This window comes from Harpia harpyja, chromosome 10, assembly GCF_026419915.1.
Source record: "Harpia harpyja isolate bHarHar1 chromosome 10, bHarHar1 primary haplotype, whole genome shotgun sequence".
Lineage (NCBI taxonomy): Eukaryota > Metazoa > Chordata > Aves > Accipitriformes > Accipitridae > Harpia > Harpia harpyja.
This window is the reverse complement of record NC_068949.1, coordinates 30,520,312-30,537,187: the sequence shown is the minus strand read 5'-3', so window position 1 is coordinate 30,537,187 and position 16,876 is coordinate 30,520,312. Positions and strand designations below refer to the sequence as shown.

The 16,876-nt window shown below is 67.0% G+C and overlaps 4 protein-coding genes across 5 annotated transcripts; 2 read left to right on the top strand and 2 right to left on the bottom strand.

Annotated features, from left to right (window-relative positions):
• Positions 1–43: 43 nt before the first annotated feature.
• MORN4 (MORN repeat containing 4) lies at positions 44–3,932 on the bottom strand. The gene is made up of 5 exons (XM_052800017.1): positions 3,809–3,932; positions 1,904–2,001; positions 1,657–1,771; positions 1,461–1,570; positions 44–1,308 (listed from the first exon to the last, which is right to left on the bottom strand). The coding sequence occupies exons 2-5, from the start codon at positions 1,968–1,970 to the stop codon at positions 1,160–1,162; spliced, it is 441 nt and encodes a 146-aa protein (XP_052655977.1). The 5' UTR covers positions 1,971–2,001; positions 3,809–3,932; the 3' UTR covers positions 44–1,159.
• A 401-nt stretch (positions 3,933–4,333) lies between these two features.
• On the top strand, positions 4,334–12,004 carry PI4K2A (phosphatidylinositol 4-kinase type 2 alpha). Of its 2 annotated transcripts, none has more exons than XM_052799276.1 (9): positions 4,334–4,805; positions 7,428–7,628; positions 7,888–8,019; positions 8,104–8,257; positions 8,873–8,934; positions 9,386–9,485; positions 9,748–9,881; positions 10,167–10,226; positions 10,363–12,004. In XM_052799276.1, the coding sequence occupies exons 1-9, from the start codon at positions 4,407–4,409 to the stop codon at positions 10,522–10,524; spliced, it is 1,404 nt and encodes a 467-aa protein (XP_052655236.1). In that variant the 5' UTR covers positions 4,334–4,406; the 3' UTR covers positions 10,525–12,004. The 2 variants fall into 2 exon arrangements, with proteins under 2 accessions (XP_052655236.1, XP_052655237.1); XM_052799277.1 differs by lacking the exon at positions 4,334–4,805 and adding an exon at positions 4,865–5,773.
• A 151-nt stretch (positions 12,005–12,155) lies between these two features.
• On the bottom strand, positions 12,156–13,506 carry AVPI1 (arginine vasopressin induced 1). The gene is made up of 3 exons (XM_052799278.1): positions 13,051–13,506; positions 12,423–12,717; positions 12,156–12,341 (listed from the first exon to the last, which is right to left on the bottom strand). The coding sequence occupies exons 1-3, from the start codon at positions 13,241–13,243 to the stop codon at positions 12,272–12,274; spliced, it is 558 nt and encodes a 185-aa protein (XP_052655238.1). The 5' UTR covers positions 13,244–13,506; the 3' UTR covers positions 12,156–12,271.
• A 102-nt stretch (positions 13,507–13,608) lies between these two features.
• MARVELD1 (MARVEL domain containing 1) lies at positions 13,609–16,257 on the top strand. Its single transcript, XM_052799279.1, has one exon. It carries the CDS (start codon positions 13,773–13,775, stop codon positions 14,298–14,300), a length of 528 nt encoding a protein of 175 aa, XP_052655239.1. The 5' UTR covers positions 13,609–13,772; the 3' UTR covers positions 14,301–16,257.
• The last annotated feature ends 619 nt before the right edge of the window (positions 16,258–16,876 follow it).

The following is a 16,876-nucleotide window of genomic DNA, read 5'->3' as shown; positions in this document are numbered from 1 at the left end:
CCCCCCACCCGGTCCCTGCTCCCGGCAAAAAGGACACGGCCCGGGCGTTTGGCAACGTGGTTTACTCAGCTGAGGCCCATGCAGGCAGCAGCACAAGGCAGGGTCACGGCAAGGCACGGGACCGGTGCGGGCAGAGACCGGCAGGGAGGGCACAGCCCCTGCAGCCCACCACCAGGCTGCGAGGGCTGCCAGGACCCCCACACCGCGGCCAGCCAGACCACACTGGGGGTGAACGTGGGCACGCAGGGGGGAGATGAAGGATGTGTGCGGGGGGCAAGATGAGGAGCTGTGTGCCCCCTGCCCACCCTGCCTGCCCGCCCCTTCACCATGTCCCTTTCCCCACCCGCCCTGCCCAGCCCTGGCACCCCATGCAGCCCTGCTCGTGCCCCTCATCCCGGGCTCCGGCTGACCCTGCTCCTTGCTTGCCATCGCTCCTGCCCTCCCCCAGCATGCAGTGGACATGGGCCAGGCTGGGCATCCCCCGGTCCCCCTTGGTGGGGATGATGCTGCAGATGTCCCCAAGGCAGCAGGTGGACTGGATTGGCACAGGGATGAGGGGAACACAGCCCACCAGCTGGTCCTGAGAGCAGGCTGGGTCCTCCGCAGGCACCATGTCGCCCTGGCCAGGGCACAGGGGGGGATAGCCAGTCACCCAGAGCTGAGAGCGCAGGCCATGGGGTGCCTGGGGTGCCCACCCTGCCTCGGGACCAGGGTAGCAAAGCAGGCCAGGAGCTGCCCCTCTGTGGGCATGTGGTCCAGCCAGCAGCCCCTGGCCAAGGCACCCCAGCAGTGGGGTCAGGGCCCAGCCCCAGCCCCTACACCCCTGCTCCATCCTCTGCAGCAGGCTAGCAGCCCTGGTGGTCCACAGCCTTCCTGGGGGGCAGAGGGGCCGAGCCCCGGCCACCCTGTCCCCTGCAGCTCCGGCAGGTGCCAGGGCTATAGCCAGAGAGAGAAGGCACCACGGCTGCCCTGGGGCACTTGGGTGGAGAGCTGAGGGCCCCATCCCCCCCAGCGCTGGGGGTTCAGCAGAGGGGGGCTTGGTGGGGACGGAGGGCAGGGGGGCACCCAGCAGTGCCACATCCCTGCTCTGGGGCCGGCAGGGCCGGCCAGTGCCCAGTGGGGGGATCCCCGCTGCAGCGGGAGGGGACGCGGGGCACCGTCATGCTGTCAGGTTGTGGGCAGACTTGGAGGCACCCTGGGCCCTCTGGATGACGGCCGGGCACTTCTCCCGCCGCAGCAGCTTGTTGTTCTCAAAGAAGCCCTCGTTGCGGGGCACCCCGTGGGAGCCGTCGGGGAAGGTCAGGAGACCTGGGGAGGGAAGGGCTGGCAGTGAGGGGGCAGGGAGCAGCACCCACAGGGGCCGGGGCTGGAGGGACAGAGCGGGAGACGCTGGATGGGGCCGCGCTGGACTGGGGCCATGCGGGGCTGCGGCTGCCTGCACTGTGCTGCCGGGCACTCACCGAAGCCATACACGCGCCCGCCTTTGAACTCGCCCTCAAAGGTCATGTTGTCACAGCGGGTGAAGACGCCGACGCCATTGAACTTGCCCTGCACAAACTCCCCCTCGTACCTGCACAGGAGGAGCTCCTGAGGCAGCAGCTCCCCACGGCAAGTTGGGATGCCCAGGGGGAGTGTATGCAGGGGTGCCACGCTCACCTGGAGCCGTCGGAGAAGGTGAGCACACCGCAGCCATGGAAGAGACCGTTCTCGAAGTGCCCCACGTAAGCGGTGCCGTCTGCAAACGTCAGCTGCCCGACACCGTGCCTGCGACCTAGGCAAGGGCAGAAATGGGCAGCACTGAAGGGATGGAGGCAGGCACCGCCCCAGCGTGGTGCTGGGCAGGGACGTGGGGGCTGCTCGGCCCCCGGCGCAGGCAGCACCATCCCCTCCTGCCCCGTCTCACCTTCCTTCCACTCGCCACGGTACTCTTCCCCGTTGGAGTAGGTGAAGGAGCCTTTGGTGAGGGTCATGGTGACAGCCTCCGGCAGCGCAGGGCAAGAGCTGGCAGGGAGAAGTGCGGAGGGTGGCTGCTGGGCAGGGGGAGCAGCCCGGCTCACCCAGACCCCCCGCATCCCCTTGGCTCACAGAGAGGCACACGTCTGCCCCGGGGACGGCTCTGCTGGGGCACACTGCAGACGAGGAGGTGACCCCAGGAGCACGGCCACCCTGCCCTGCCTCTGAAACCCCAGCCGCCAGGTTCGGGTTGCTGCCCGCCCCACTGCAGGGCTCAGGGCGATGTGAGCCCATGGGGGTCACAGCCCTGTGAAACGTGAGTGAGCGGCAGGAAGAAGAGCGTGGCAGGAGCTGGCTGCCTCTGGCACAGCTCCCTGGTGGCAGGCTCAGGCCAGGGGCTGCCCTGAGCTCTGCTGGGGCAGTCCCACAAAGAAACAGGCATTTTGGAGAGGAGACGCTTGCTGGGTTGTGCTCTGCAGGGGAGGGAGCAGAGAGCTTGTGGGGCTTCCAGCTCCAGCATCAAGGATGGGCAGACCTGGGTCACACCCCGGGCATGGAATGGCTGCTCCTCCTAAGAGGAACAGCAGAGAGAGGACCCTGGGGCTCCAGGGCTTTGCTTGGCTACCCAGGGCTTGCAAACCTGCCTGCTGACAGTGAGCAGCCCCCAGAGGCCTGCACAACCCAAGAGCCGCTGCCACGCAGCACAGGTCTCCCCAGCACACATGGAAGTCACCAGCATGGAGACAGCCCCACAGGTGGGCTGGGTGCTGCCTCTCCAGCGGCTCTTGGTGTGGCTCAGGCAGTGCCTGTGGCAGGAAGGGGCTCCCCGCTTCCAAAGGGGGTACCCCTGCTCACATGGGGCTGCGCGTCCCTGGAAAGATGGGTGCTGAGCCACGCTAACCAGCCAGGCACAGCACCCGGGAGCACAGCAGGGAGCTTGCAAGGGCTTTGTGTCCGGAGGAGATATGGCCCTCAGCCAAGCCAGCAGCGACCGAACAGTGCTCTCTGCTGATGGCAGAGACCAGGGGCTCAGCGCCGGCTGCCCAGCCTGCAGCCTGCCCAGCACCTCTCGGGAGGCCTCCAGCAGTGCCAGCAGGAGGAGAGGGTGCTGCCAGGGGCTGTTAATGCCTGCTGCAGGGGAGAGCTCCCTCCACCAGCATGGCCTGTGCCTGGACCTGTGACTTCATCTGGCGGACGGGCAGCATTTGCCCTCTGAGCAACCCAGCCTGCCCAGCAGCTGGATGTCCCCCCACTGGCACCCACCCACGCCAGAGCCCTGCACACGCTGCACCCACAGCAAGCAGGGGCGATGTGTGCAGCATAGCGCGAGCCGCGCACACTTCCAGCTCTGAGCCCACGACCTACCCAGGCTGCACACCCACGGGCTGGAGCCACGCACGGGGGGCGAGGGGTGCACGACCCAGCTGGGCCACACACCCCCAGGCAATGCACGCACACCCTGCCCGTGCCATGCACCCACGGGGGGTACACGCACACCCCACCCGGGCAGCGTGCCCAGAGGTGGCAATTGCACCCACGGCTGACGCATGCACGCCCCACTGTATCGACGCCCCACCGGCTCCATGCACCCGCGGCTGATACCCCCGCGGGCGATGCATGCACGCCCCACCGGGTCCATGCGCCCACGGGCGATGCACGCACACCCCACCGGGTCCATGCGCCCACGGGCGATGCAGGCACGCCCCACCGGGTCCATGCACCCACGGCTGATGCGCCCACGGGCGCTGCAGGCACGGCCCACCGGGACACGCGTGGGGATGCCCGCAGGCCCGGTGCCTGCCCAGGGGCGGTGCGGGCGGGCCGGGCGGCGCAGGGACCCGCGGTCCGCGCTCACCTGGCTCCGCGCTCGCTGCCCGCACCGCTCCCCACCGGGGTCCCGCCGAGGGGCGGTGGCGGGGGCACCTCCCCTGCCAGGCTCCCGCCCCGCCGGGCGGTGCCACGCCGCGAGCGTCCATCCCCGCCCGCCGTTGGCTGTCTCCACGGCAACCGCTAGCAACGCGGCTGCTGACTGGCCAGCTTCGCAGCGCGCCCTCGCCGGCCGCCATCTTTGTGCGGGGCAAGGCGCTCCCCTCCCCGGGCGTGTCGGTGGAGGGGCCGCGCCCCCGCCCCGCCGCCATCTTTGCGAAGGGCAGCGGGGGGCGCTGCCGCTCCCGGGCGGCCATCTTTGTGTGGGGCGCTGGCGCCAGCCCCTACGGCGGGGGCGTGGCGGACCCCCCCCCCACACCCCACCCCGGCCCCCACGGACGGGCCGTGTGAGGCGCGGGGGCCGCCAGGCCGGCCTCATCCGTGGCCGCAGCCGCCCCCGCGGCGGGCGCGGTTCGCACGGCGACGCCCGGTCTAGGCGGGGCGGCCGACGGGGCGTGGCGGCGCGGTGACGCGAGCGGAAGCGGCGGGCGCGGGCGGCGCGGCGCGGCGGGGGCCGGGCGGGCGCGATGGACGAGACGAGCCCGCTGGTGTCGCCGGAGCGGGCGCAGGCCCCCGACTACGGGCTGCCGGGGGGCGCCGTGCGCGCCCTCCCGCCCGCCGCCCCCCCGCCGCCCTCCCCTCCCGGCTCCCCCGGCGGCCGCGACCGCGAGCGGCAGCCGCTGCTGGAGCGCGGGGCGCGGGGCCCGGCGGCGGCGCAGGCCCAGGCACAGGCCCAGGCGGCGGCGCAGGCCCAGGCGCAGGCGGCGGCGGCAGCGGCGGCCCAGCGGGAGCGTAACGACTTCCCCGAGGACCCCGAGTTCGCCGAGGTGGTGCGGCGGGCCGAGCTGGCCAGCGAGCGAGGCATCTTCCCCGAGCGCATCTCGCAGGGCTCCAGCGGCAGCTACTTCGTCAAGGACCCGCAGGGGGTGAGCCGGCCCCGGCCCCGTGTGCCCGCCCCGGGGGTGGCCGGTCGCTCTCCGGGGCCCCCCCCGGGGCCCGCGGACCGAGCGGCGCTGGCCGGGAGGAGGGCGCTCCCGGGGGAGCTGGTGATGCTGGCCCGAGGGTGAGCGGCCTCGGGGGGGCTGGTAGGAGCGGCTGGGGCCGTCCTGGGCTTCCCCGGGGAGAAGTGCGGTGGGACCAGCGGCAAGAGCGGGGGGCAGCTGTGTCCCAAGCGCTGCTTCAGCCTCTTCTGTGGCTCTTGTGCCCGAAGAGGAAGGGTCACCCTCTCCCCCAGGCCTGCGCATCAGCATCTGACTGTGGTGACTCCAGCCCTGGGGCTGTGACTCTGAGAGCTGAGCTGGTTTTTGGCCTGTGAGACTGGAGCAAGATACTTCCTCTATGGCTGCGTGGCCGATATAATGGAGGGAAAGTTGTCGACATGTGGCTGGTCCCCCATAGATCTGGTCAGCTGTGTGGCAGCCGTCTCCATGCCACTGACTGGCTATGCACACAGCACGGGGCGGCTCGTCTTGTGATCTGCAGCACCCAGCCCAATTACTCGAGTTGTTGCTGCGTCCCGTGACTCCCTCGCTGCGTGTGCGCTGGGATGCTTCTTGAGAAGCAGGACTGGGCTCGCAGGTCTCTGGCATGCCCTACTTTTCCTGCCTCAGGTGGAGCCTGGCTTCTGGGAGCTGTGGCAGGCAGGTCCCTGCTGAGCTGGTGGGCTGTGGGGCAATACATACTTCCTCCTGCTCCTTCTTGTTGCCCAATACAAGATGTGGTGTCACTGGGCTGGATGAGCTGCCTGGGGGTGGCAGAGCGGAGGCTGCCAGGCCGTGGGAGACCTGAGTGCGGCGAGGGCTGGTGGAGGATGTGTGTGAGGAGCCAAAGTCTGTGCGCTCCTGGCCATGTCACCTGGCAGGTCCCCCCACCTGCCCTGCTGTCAGCAAATGTGGTGTGTGTCTGGTTTCTGTGGCTGCTGCCCAGGGTCACCAAAACCTCTGTGCTGCTGGCATGGGAGGGATTGCAGTGCGCTGCTGTGCTGGGCAGGTTAGGGCAGGGGGTAAGGGCATTGGGGCAAAACCTTTTCTCTTGTCTCTGTTTCCCTCTGGTCTCCTTGGGGCTGAGCTGTCCTACCTGGGACATGCTTCCCCAGCGGCTGCAGTTACCCCAGTGCTGGCTGCGCCTCCGGGCTAGCCTGGCTCCCTCTGCCCTGCTGTTGGTGCCAGGCAGACCTGTTTTCCCTGCCAGTGCTGCTCCCGGCACAGGCCTGTGTGGAAGGGGATGCTGTGCTGCCAGGCCTCTGGCCTCCACTCCTGCACAGTCCCTGCCCAGCTGGGCCTTGGTCTACTGGACTGGCTCCATGGAGCACAGGCCACCGTCCTGCTAGAGCTCCCAACAAGCCTCTTGCAGGCTCAGGTTCAAGGACATGTTGGCAGTTCTGTGCCTTCACGTGGGGCTGATGTGGGGATTGCCTTCCTGCCTGCTCAGGGGAAGTGGCTCCTCTGTGTGATCTGGGGATGGCTGAAGTGCTCCTGTTCCCTCAAACACTTCCCCTCCCTCTTCCTGGTGGACAAAACCTTGCTCCCGCCTGGCCTGGGTTGGCTTCTGGCCCCTGGCAGACTGGGGTTCTGCACTGAGGTGCTGGGATACATGTCCCACTTTCACACTGTGGCAGGAGCTTAGCTTGGGGAACTGCCACCCACTCAGGCTGGGGCTGGTGCCAGCCATGAGGAGGAGGGCTGGTCGTGTGTGCTGCTGAGTCACCCCGGAGCAGGGGCTGCCTGCCCTGCGGGGGCAGATGGCCTTGCTCCTGCCTCAGCTCTTGTCTCAGCTGTGTGGCTTGGCAATGCTGGCTTAGTGATGGTGCAGCGCCTAATGCCAGACTTCTGTGCCCTCTGCAGTGGTGGGGTACCTGTGCTGCTGGCCCTGTTGTTGGGTCGATGTGTGTGAGGCTGGATTGAGGGGCTGGAGGGTGCTGCTGGTACTAACTGGTGGCCAGTCTGGAGCTGCCTGTGCCCTCTTGCCCACGGTGTACCCAGAGAGCCAGCCTCTCTGCTGTCTCTAGCTGGGCCCCAAAGCACAGAGCCCTGGACTCCTTAGGGATCCTCCAGCTGCTTGGCTGTTCTGGTCCCATTTTCTCTGGTTAGTTTGGGATCAGCTCTGTTCAATGGGTTTTGGAGCCAGGGCAGGGATCGCTGTCCCCCTCCCTCTCCTGTGTGGATGTAGTGAGCAATGGTGAGCAGTAGCTCTCCCCAGCTGTCCAAAGGTCACTGGGATGTTTACCAGGGGATAGCATCATCATTGGTGTCTTTTGGGACAAGGAGGGTCGTTTCTAAGTGCATGAGCCAGGTATGAAGGTCTTTGGGCAGCACCCTGTTTTTGTGGGATGGGGCACTAGCTGGGGAAGGGTCCCTCCCAGGTCCTGCCTGCCTGCCTCCTTCCTGGGAGCTGCAGGGTCTGCCTGGTCCCAGGGGCTACTTATTGCCCTGGTGAGGGGCTGTTCTGAGCCCATTCCTGAGTGTCCCCACTGCAGGCTGGCTCGGGGGGGGGGGCTGTCCCAACTCTGCCAACTGCCTTGAGTCAGCTGTCCTCTTTCCCACTCACAGAAAATCATTGGCGTCTTCAAGCCCAAGAACGAGGAGCCATATGGGCAGCTGAACCCCAAGTGGACCAAGTGGCTGCAGAAGTTGTGCTGCCCGTGCTGCTTTGGGAGAGACTGCCTCGTCCTCAACCAGGGCTACCTGTCGGAGGCAGGCGCCAGCCTGGTGGACCAGAAACTGGAACTCAACATTGTTCCCCGCACGAAGGTGAGGGGACAGCTGCTGGGATCTTGTCCCAGAGAGGCTTTCATGTGCTTCTGCACAGCTCTGCTTGTGCCTTGTCTTGTGGCACTGCTAACCTTGGAGATGTTGTGTTGAGACCTCTGGAGTGGGACTGCTCCTGCTCAAGCCGTGGGGACCTTCGTGCTGGGCAGAGCCATGGGAAATGCTGTGTCTTGTTTTTATCAACCAGTCCTGTGAGAATTGCCAGGTGCCCCTGCTGACATCTGCGCTCCTGTCCCCCCAGGTGGTGTATCTGGCCAGCGAGACCTTTAACTACAGTGCCATCGACAGGGTGAAGTCCCGAGGAAAGAGGCTGGCCCTGGAGAAGGTGCCGAAAGTTGGCCAGCGCTTCAACCGCATTGGTCTGCCGCCCAAGGTAGGGCTGCCGGCCTCCGCACGTGCCTGTTGCTGCTTCTCTGTCCTCTGCGGCCTCCTGTAATGCAGCCTCTCCTTGCTTCAGGTGGGGTCCTTCCAGCTCTTTGTGGAAGGCTACAAGGATGCTGACTACTGGCTGCGGAGGTTTGAAGCCGAGCCACTCCCGGAGAACACCAACCGGCAGCTGCTGCTGCAGTTTGAGCGGCTGGTGGTGCTGGACTACATCATCAGGAACACAGGTAGGGCCGGCTGCCTGGCATGGGATGCTGACTGTGCCTTCACTTCCTGCCAGCTGGAGAAAGGGGAGGGGAGCAGGGGCTTAGCATCTCTTCCCAGCACCCAAAACTCCTCTCAACACCACTTGATTGCTGCCAGGTGGCAGCTGCCTCTGGGTAGAGCGCAGCTGCTGTGGCTGCCTACCACTTTGGCCATGCTCTGGCTGCTGCCCTGTGTTCTGGGAGATCTGGATCCGCCATGGTGCTGGGCTGAAAGTTTGCCAGCTGCAAGGATCCAGGGACATCCAGAGATCCAGCACCTGACTGTGCCCCTGTATTCCGTCTCACACTGGGCTTCTGAGTTCCTGCCAGGCTGGAAGGGGTCCGGGGTAGCACTCTGGGGCTTGCAGGCTGACCTTTCTCTTGTGAGCTGGGGATATGTGGACCTCTCCAGTCTCCAGGGCTGGTTCTGTGGGGGTCGATGTGGCTTCCCAGGCCTGCAGCAAGCTTTGAGGGCTCTGGGGTAGAGTTTGGGCCTAAAACTGGTGTGTCTCACTTCTGGGTCAGAGGAGGAGTAATCTGCCAGGCATGGGGCAGGCAGGCCCTGGCACTGACACAGCTGGTTTTATCTACCTGCAGATCGGGGCAATGACAACTGGCTCATCAAGTACGACTGTCCCCTGGACAGCGCGGGTGTGCGGGTGAGTGGCTCATCCCTGGCAGAGCCTCCATGGGGGGCTCTGCTCCTGCAAGCTGCTGGCCTGGCAGGTGCGCTGGGAATTTCCCAGCTGGCTTGGGTTTCCGAGCATGTGGAGGCCTGATCTTGTCTCCTGGGCCTTTCATTGTCCTGTGTGTTAGTGGTTTGTGGCCTAGTGGGACTTTGTGAGGATACAGCTAGGCCTGTGGGGGAAACTGGTATTGCTGGACCTGTGCATCCTTGGGGTGAAGCCTGGGAGGGGGAGCAGCTTTGTCCCGCTCTCACCTAAAGCAGACAGTGTTTCCCTGTGGGCAAGGGACTATGCTACAGGCAAGAGGCTGCTGTGCCTCTGTGGTAGCCAGGGCAAAGATCCTGGTAGCGGGGCTGCAGGGAGTGGGAGGGGGGACTGTTCCTGCTGGGGGGGCTTCCTTGTGACATGCTCCGCTTCCTTCCAGGACAGTGACTGGGTGGTGGTGAAGGACCCCATCATCAAGCTAGCCGCTATAGACAACGGTTTGGCCTTTCCCTTGAAACACCCGGACTCCTGGAGAGCATGTGAGTCCCTCAGGCTGTGCCAGGGCAGCCTGGCAAGCCATACAACTCTGTGCTTAGGCATCCTCCTCAAGGGCTGGAGAGGAGGGGGCTAGGGCTGTCCCTCTGCAAACCTTCTGGGTTCATGGGCAGCTCTGCCTCAGCAGAGACTGTAGGAAGTGAGTGCTGGACCCTGTGTCCCAGATGCAGATGATCTGGCACCCAGGGGCATGTGGCACCGTCCTTTGCCTTCCCCAGCTCTAATGTCTCCTGCTTCCTCCCGCAGATCCATTTTACTGGGCATGGCTGCCCCAAGCCAAAATCCCCTTTTCACAGGAGATCAAGGACCTGATTCTTCCCAAGATCTCAGACCCCAACTTTGTCAAGGACCTGGAGGAAGATCTGTATGAGCTCTTCAAGGTGAGCTGGGGGAGCAGGTGAGGATGGCTTGGGAGGAAAAGAAGTGGGGGTGGTGCTGGGGAGCTCCCTGTCAAGGCTGCAGGGGACAGAAAGGTGGCCAAGCTCCTGACAGTGTTTCTGGGCTGAGACGTAGAAGGATTATCCCTCTGCCAGGAGCTGAAGTTTCAGTGTGGGGAGAAGCAGGAAACCTGTGGGACAGGAGAGAGGCTTGCTTGGGGAATAGGCATCTTTTGCACGGCATGGGGCAGGTGGATCCCACTGTGTTCTCTGCTCTCTCTCTTGCAGAAAGACCCCGGCTTTGACAGGGGTCAGTTTCACAAGCAGATTGCTGTCATGAGAGGCCAGGTAAACTGTGTGTAGGGAAGGCAGATGGGTGAGGCATGGAGCCTCGTCCTGCCTGTGTGGCAGGAAGGGTGCTGGGTTGGATGCTCTCTGTTGCTCCGGCATGGCAGCTCAGGCATTGCTATGTTGTGCTGTACAGATCCTGAACCTGACTCAGGCGCTGAAAGATGGGAAGAGCCCCCTGCACCTGGTTCAGATGCCGCCTGTGATTGTGGAAACAGCACGTTCCCACCAGCGCACCGCCAGTGAGTCCTACACGCAGAGCTTCCAGAGCCGGAAGCCATTCTTCTCATGGTGGTAGCTGTGGGAGCCGTGGGCAGGGCTTGGCCACCTTGGACTAGCACTGCGAGAGGAGCCGGGCCACCGCTGGCTCCTGTGGCCGGGACTCGATCTTCTGGGTAGAGCAAACAGGTGCGGCTGGAGGAACCTGCAGCTGAACTGGAGGAGCCAGGCAGGTTGGGCATGGTCCCTCCCCAGCTCCATCGGAGCTCAGTGCCCTGCCTGGGGCAGAGCCCAGGGGGAGGTGTGGGAATCCGCTGGGAGCCGTGGTGTGGCTGGGACCCTGCCCCTGCCTCCCTTCCTCAGCCTGCATGCGGTTCTGAGCACCCCTGCTTGGGGCTGGAATGAGCAGGCTGTGCAGGCCAGGATCTGTCCAGCCCTTTACACCAGCCACTGGCCCTTTTCACCGCCGTGCTGGCTGCCAGGCTGGGAAGGCCTGTAGTGGGTTATACCCCCTCCTTTTCCCCGAGGGTGTGCTGTATTCCTCCACTGTCCCTCCTCTGCCCCAACCCCGTGCACGCTGCTTTCCTCAGGGGGAGTTCCTGCTGCCCGCTGGTGCAGCGGGGACCACAATGAACGGCTGTTCTCTGGCTGGGGGCTCAAGGAGGGGACATAGGAGGGACAACTCACGGGGCTGGCTTGGGCACAGTTAGACACTAAGGGGAAAGAGGTGCTGGCTTGTCCTTGTGAAGAGCAGGTGGCTCTGGGAGGGGCTGTAGCTTAGTGCTGCCCCCCTTGCCGTGGGACCCCCCCCAGCTGGAGAGGGCTGAGGGTGGGTGCGAGCACCCTTTCCCCATCTGCTGCCCGAGTCGATCCCTCCTGCCAGGTTTCCACGGCTGCTCTTGCTTGGCTTTTGCCCCTGCTCCCAGCAAGCTTCCTGGCTGCTGTGCAGCCGGCATGGTGCCAGCCTTGTCTGTGCCTAGGGCCCCCTTGAGTGGCAGGGGGCTGCCGGGGCAGGGGAAGGGCCGGAGGGGCTCTTCTGCTGCATGGGTGGGAGGCGTGATGGGAGCATGGGGGGGCCAGCATGGGTTCCTGGCTGCCCTGGTGCTGACAATCCTGCAGGCCTGCTGTGGGTGGGTGAGGCAGCAAGCCCCTTTCTCCCCAGAACAGAAGCTGCTGGGCTTGTGTTGTCTAAAATGGTACCAGGGCTGCTGCGTGCATCCGCTTGCCTTGGGCTGCGGCTTCTGCTGCTGGGGGAAGCTGGTGCTGGGTCTCACTGTCCTGTTAGCCTGTCTTTGGGGGGTGGGGGGGAATGAAGGCAGGTTGGGGCTCTGCTACTTGAGCCTGGGAGGGGAGAGCAGCTCCCTTGTCTCCTGTGTGGGGATGGGGCTTGGCACTGGCTGTGCAAGCACAGGGTGGGCAGCAGTGAGACCCCCCCAGCTCCCCGGCCAGGCCCAGCTGCATCTCCAACTGACCCAAAAATGTATTGTTCTAATGCACTGTAGAAATGTATGTAATGTATTTAAACCATGCAACTGTCTGAATAACAGAGCTGCCATTCAGCTGGCTGCCTCTGTGTCTTCGCAGCACCCTAGAGCAAGTTGGGGCAGTTCCCCTCGCACCGGATCCAGTATAAGGGCCTGGACCAAGGTCCTGCTGCCCGGGGGGAAGGCCCAGGGTCGGCAGGACACAGCCAGAGACTCATGCAGCGACCACTGTCCACCTTTTATTAACCGTTGCACCCTGTCCCGTAGGCTTCGGGTCCTCGGAGAGCCTGGCTGTCCCGGTACCTGCTGTCCAGCAGCCCTGCTCCTCCGTGGCCCGGCCGCTCAGCACTGCTGTGTGGACCCCAAGCACGCTTCGGCCCCGCAGCCGCCCTCCGGCTCCTTCTCCGCGATCCTGCGGGGGGGAGAGGCGCGTGTTAGCTTCCCTCGTCCCGTTCCCTCCCCCGCTTCCCCTGCCGCCCCGGCCCGCACCTACCGCAGGCGGCCGAACCGCTGCAGCGCCGCCATCCTGCCGCCATCCCGGGCCGGCCGCCGCCGCCGGAGCCGCCGCAGGGCCCGCGCCATGCGTCGCTGGCCCGCGTACCGCCAGACGAGGCGGGCGCGCTCCTCGGGCCGCTCGGCCCCGCCGCTCCGGAACAGGCTCCGCAGCTCCGGCAGCCCCACGCCCTGGAAGATGTTGGCCGAGGCTCGCTTGCGGCCGCGGGCTGCGGGCGCCGCCCGCCCCGGAGGGTCGCTCACCACCGAGGCCGGCGTGCCCATGGCCCCGGCTGCTGCGGGCACCGGAGAGACGGCGTCAGGCTCCGCTCCTGCCGCCCGGCCCGGGCCGGGCCGGGCCGCCTTCCCCCGGGATCCGGCGCGGATGCCCGGTGAGGAAGGGCGGGCGGCGATGGAGGGACGCGCCGCGGCCGCAGGGAGAGGGCGGGCCGGGGCGCCGGGCAGGAGGCCAGCCGCGCGGGCGAGGCCCCCCCCGGAACGCGGGAGGCGCCCGGCTCGGGCCGGTGCACGCAGGTCCGGTCCCGCCCCGCCGGTGCCCGGGGCGCTGGGCCCCGCCGTGACCTACTTTCCTTCCGCCGCCCCCGCGCCCGCCCGCCCCTCTCAAAGACCTGGCGGTGGCGGACCGGCGTGGGTCCGCCGGGTGCCGCTGCGCTCCCGGGGCCGCTCCGCACCGGGGTCCCGCCGCCGCCGCGCGCCCCGTTCATTCACCCGCCGCGCCCCCGCCTCGCCCCGCGCCCCGCCGCCAATCCGCGCTCGCCTCCCGCTGCCAGGGCCAATCGGCGCCGAGGGGCGCGGCCGCATCGCCCCTCGGAGGGGAGACACGTGGCGCAAGTGACGTCAATAGGCGGGGCGAGGCGGGCGCGGCCCCGCCCCTGGGCGGAGCCCCGGCGCGCGTCACGCCGAGGGGGAATCCCGGGTGACGTAGAGGGGAGCCCCGGCGCGCGCCCCCCGCCGGCCGCCGCGCGGTGTCCCGGTGAGCTCCCGACCCCGACCCCACCGCCGGCACCGGCCGCCTCCTCCCGCCGCGCCCCGCGGCGCGGCCAGCCCCGCGGCGGCGGGACGGGACGGGACGGGACGGGACGGGAGGGGCGCGGCGCGGCGCGGCGGCCCCCGCCCGCCGGCGGCGGCAGGCATCCGCGGGTGTCCGGTGGGCCGGCGGGAGGCGCGGCGGGGCGCGGAGGCGGGGCGGGGCGGAGAGGAGAGGAGAGGGGAGAGGCCCCGCGCGGGGAGGACCGTTAGGCGCCAGATGTTTGGCAGCGGCCGGGGGAGGAAGTCGCTGCCGGGGCCCTGAGTCCCGCCCGAGCCGCGCCGGAGCAGGCAGGGCCCCGCCATGGCCCGCACGGCTCCCCCGGCAGTGCCGCCGCCCCCGGGGCCGCCGGCCCGCGGCTCCCTCGGCCTCCACCGCGCCTACCTGCGGAGCCCGCTGGGCCTGCTGCGCCTGGGGCAGCTGGCGCTGGGCGCTGCCTTCTGGGTGACGGTGGCCGCTCACAAGTACGAGGGGGCGGCCCACTTCGCCCTCTTCGCCGCCGTCCTGGTCTGGCTCCTCACCCTGGCCCTCTTCGGGCTGAGCCTGCTGGGGCGCTGGGCGCTGGTGCCCTGGCTGGGCTCCCGCTGGCTCCTCACCAACCTGGTGCACGACCTGGCGCTGGGCGTGGGGCTCTACGCGGCCGCCACCGGCATCATGGGCTACAAGGCCGGGCGGAAAAGCTATTGCAACCTGCCGGGCTACAGCCAGCACTGCCTCTACGGTGCCTACCTGAGCGCCTCCGTCTGCGGGGGCATCGCCGCCTGCCTGTACCTCTTCTCTGGGCTCTACTGCCTGTCACGGCGCTGCCGGGACCAGCGCGACATCATCTGAGACCCCACGGCGCTCAGCTCCCCTTCTCCTCACCCAGCAGACGGAGCGCAGCCCCCCTTCGGGACGAAGTGACCCTGCCGCCCCATCCCCTCCCGGCTGACTGCACCGCGCTTCCTCCGGGGACTCCTGCACAGATGGATGGACAGACAGAGGCCTTCCCGGAGCATGGCTTCCCCTGCATCTCGCCGAGACAGCGTGGACACCCAGCAGCTGCGCAAGCCCCTCTCCCACCCCCAGACAGACGTAGGCTATTGCAAGTGGAAGGACCCAAGCGGAAAGCCTGTAAGAGGGACCCCAATTTCTGGGAGCCCCCCAGGGCCCCTGCCCAACTCCCCTGCCCCCGGCCTTGCAGATGCTGCTGCTCAGGTGGGTGCCGACCTGTCCCCGGGGCAGAGGGGGACTGGCCTGGGGGAGCTGAGCAGGCGGCAGTGGTGCGTAGTGGGGTTGGGTGGGCATAACCCCCCCCCCCAACCCACTGGCAGCCCCCTCCTGCTGTTCCCAACTGCGTGGCGCCTCCGCAATTCCCTAACGGAGGCTCTGGTCTCGGCTTCCCCAGCCCGGGCCCCTCCTCCTGTCTGGCCTGAACACATCCACTGTCTTGCTGGAGTCCCGCGGGCTCAGCCCCTCCCTGCCCTGGGGAAGTGGAGACACCCAGGTCCCGCACAGCCTGACCTGGCATCACCCTGGCCCCCCAGACATGCTGTCCTGTTTGGGGGCTGAGCCCGCGCAGGGCAGCAAGGCCTCCGTCACTCCGGGGTGAGGGGAGGGGCGAGCGGGGCCATAATCTGGTCCTGTGACCCCAGGCAGGGGGTAAATTCCTCCAGCCTTGGGGTTCATACTGCCCCAGGATGGGGCCAGGTGCCCCGGGGTTGAAGGGAGTGGGGCACTGGGTCGTTCTCTTCCCCCTGCCCTCCTGCAGCAAGGTTCATGGCTCTGAGCCACCCAGAGCCATGGAGCTTGCCCTGGGGCCTGGATGCTCTGACAGGGACAGGCATGGCCTCGCCAGCGGCGCTGGAGACTGCTGGAGCCCTGCCTGGCTTTGTGGCGTTTGGTTTATCATCCCGGAAAACTCTCATCTTGGGACTCTCTGGCTCCATCTCAGGGCCCTGCGCTGCCCAGAGAGCATGGCGAGGTGGAGGGGAAGGGTGAGCACAGCAGCATGGCAGTGCTGGGCTGCCGCTGGCACCGTGGCTGCAGGGGAGCTGGGGCCAGGCGTTGCAGGGACACAGCCTGTCTTGGGGAACAGGAGAAGAGGACGCCAGCAGCCGGGCCAGCCTGGCCCTGGATCAGCCTCCAGAGCCTGCTGGGTGCCAAGCACTGACGAGGCCATGTAGGGCTGACTGGAGCAACAGGCAGCCAGAGACTGGGAATTTTTAGAGGAGCACCACACCAGTGCTGCCCTGCCACAAGCCCTCCTCGCTCTGCCTGGAGGCAGGTCCTCTCCATCGCTCCCGGTGCGAGGGAGGGTCTGCCCCAGTCTCTGTGCGGGCTCAGATTGGTGGGATGGGTGTCTCCAGCAGCTAGCCACAGGCTCTGGCTGTTGCCTGGGGTTCCCTGGTGCCTTTTTTGGGGTGGAGAGCAGCAGCCGTGATCCCCCTGGGGCTTGGAGGGGTCTGGGGTTGGCGCTGGGTCACCGCTTCCATCATGAGGTGCTGTCCCAGCCGATCCCCCCTCGTGCTCGGGAGCCCTGCCAGCCCCTGGGCCATCTACCCCTTCCCTGGGCAGAATGTGCTGTCCCTACCCTGTGTCAGGGCTGGTCCCCGACACTGCCTGCCCCTGCCTGCTCCAGTGCGGCCCCTGGCCCAGGCTGCCCGAGACGCCCAGGGGGGCTTCTGCTGCCACAAGTGCCTTTCCTTGGCTTTCTGCAGCGCTGCCTGTCACGCTGGCTCTCTCCCTCTCCAGCCCCCTTTCTGGTGCCTATGGATTCATCTTCCAAATAAAGCAACATTGGCGCTCACCGGGTGTCTGGGGCTTTGTGCTGGGGCTGGGACCTGCTGGGGACGGGGTCTGAGCTGAGATCACACCCGGCTCTGTAGACCTGCGCCCTGGGGCCTCCCTGCCTGGAGCCTCTGGCCATGGTCACAGCGTCCTGCTGTGCTCTGGGGTCACGGGCAGGCTCCCTGGTGCTGAGCCACCACTCCTGGTAGAGAGGCTTAAACCTTTGCCCTTAGGGACAGGGGCTGTCCCCAGCCCCTCTGTCCCCTCCAGAGACAGAGCACAGCCTGGTGCTCACGTGGGTGCTGGGTGCCGTGCAGAGGGAGGCCAAGTCCCCCGGGGTTGTGTGACCACAGGGGCGTGCTGGGGACAGGATGGAGCTGCATGCCTATGGGCTTCGTCACTCTGGGCTGAAAGGGCTCTCTGTCCTGGGGCCAGGGCACTGCTGGGCAGTCGTGCCCACGCTGCTGGGCCCCCAGAGAGCTGGGGGCAGCCAGCATCTGCCGGGGCTGGCTCTGGCCCTGGGCCGCACTCTTGGGATGGGGATCAGCTTTGGATCTCTACCTGCAGCTGGGGCGTCACCAGGCCCCCCCAGGCCTCTGCCCAGGGGACACATGCCCTGCTCACCGTAGGCCGTGGGC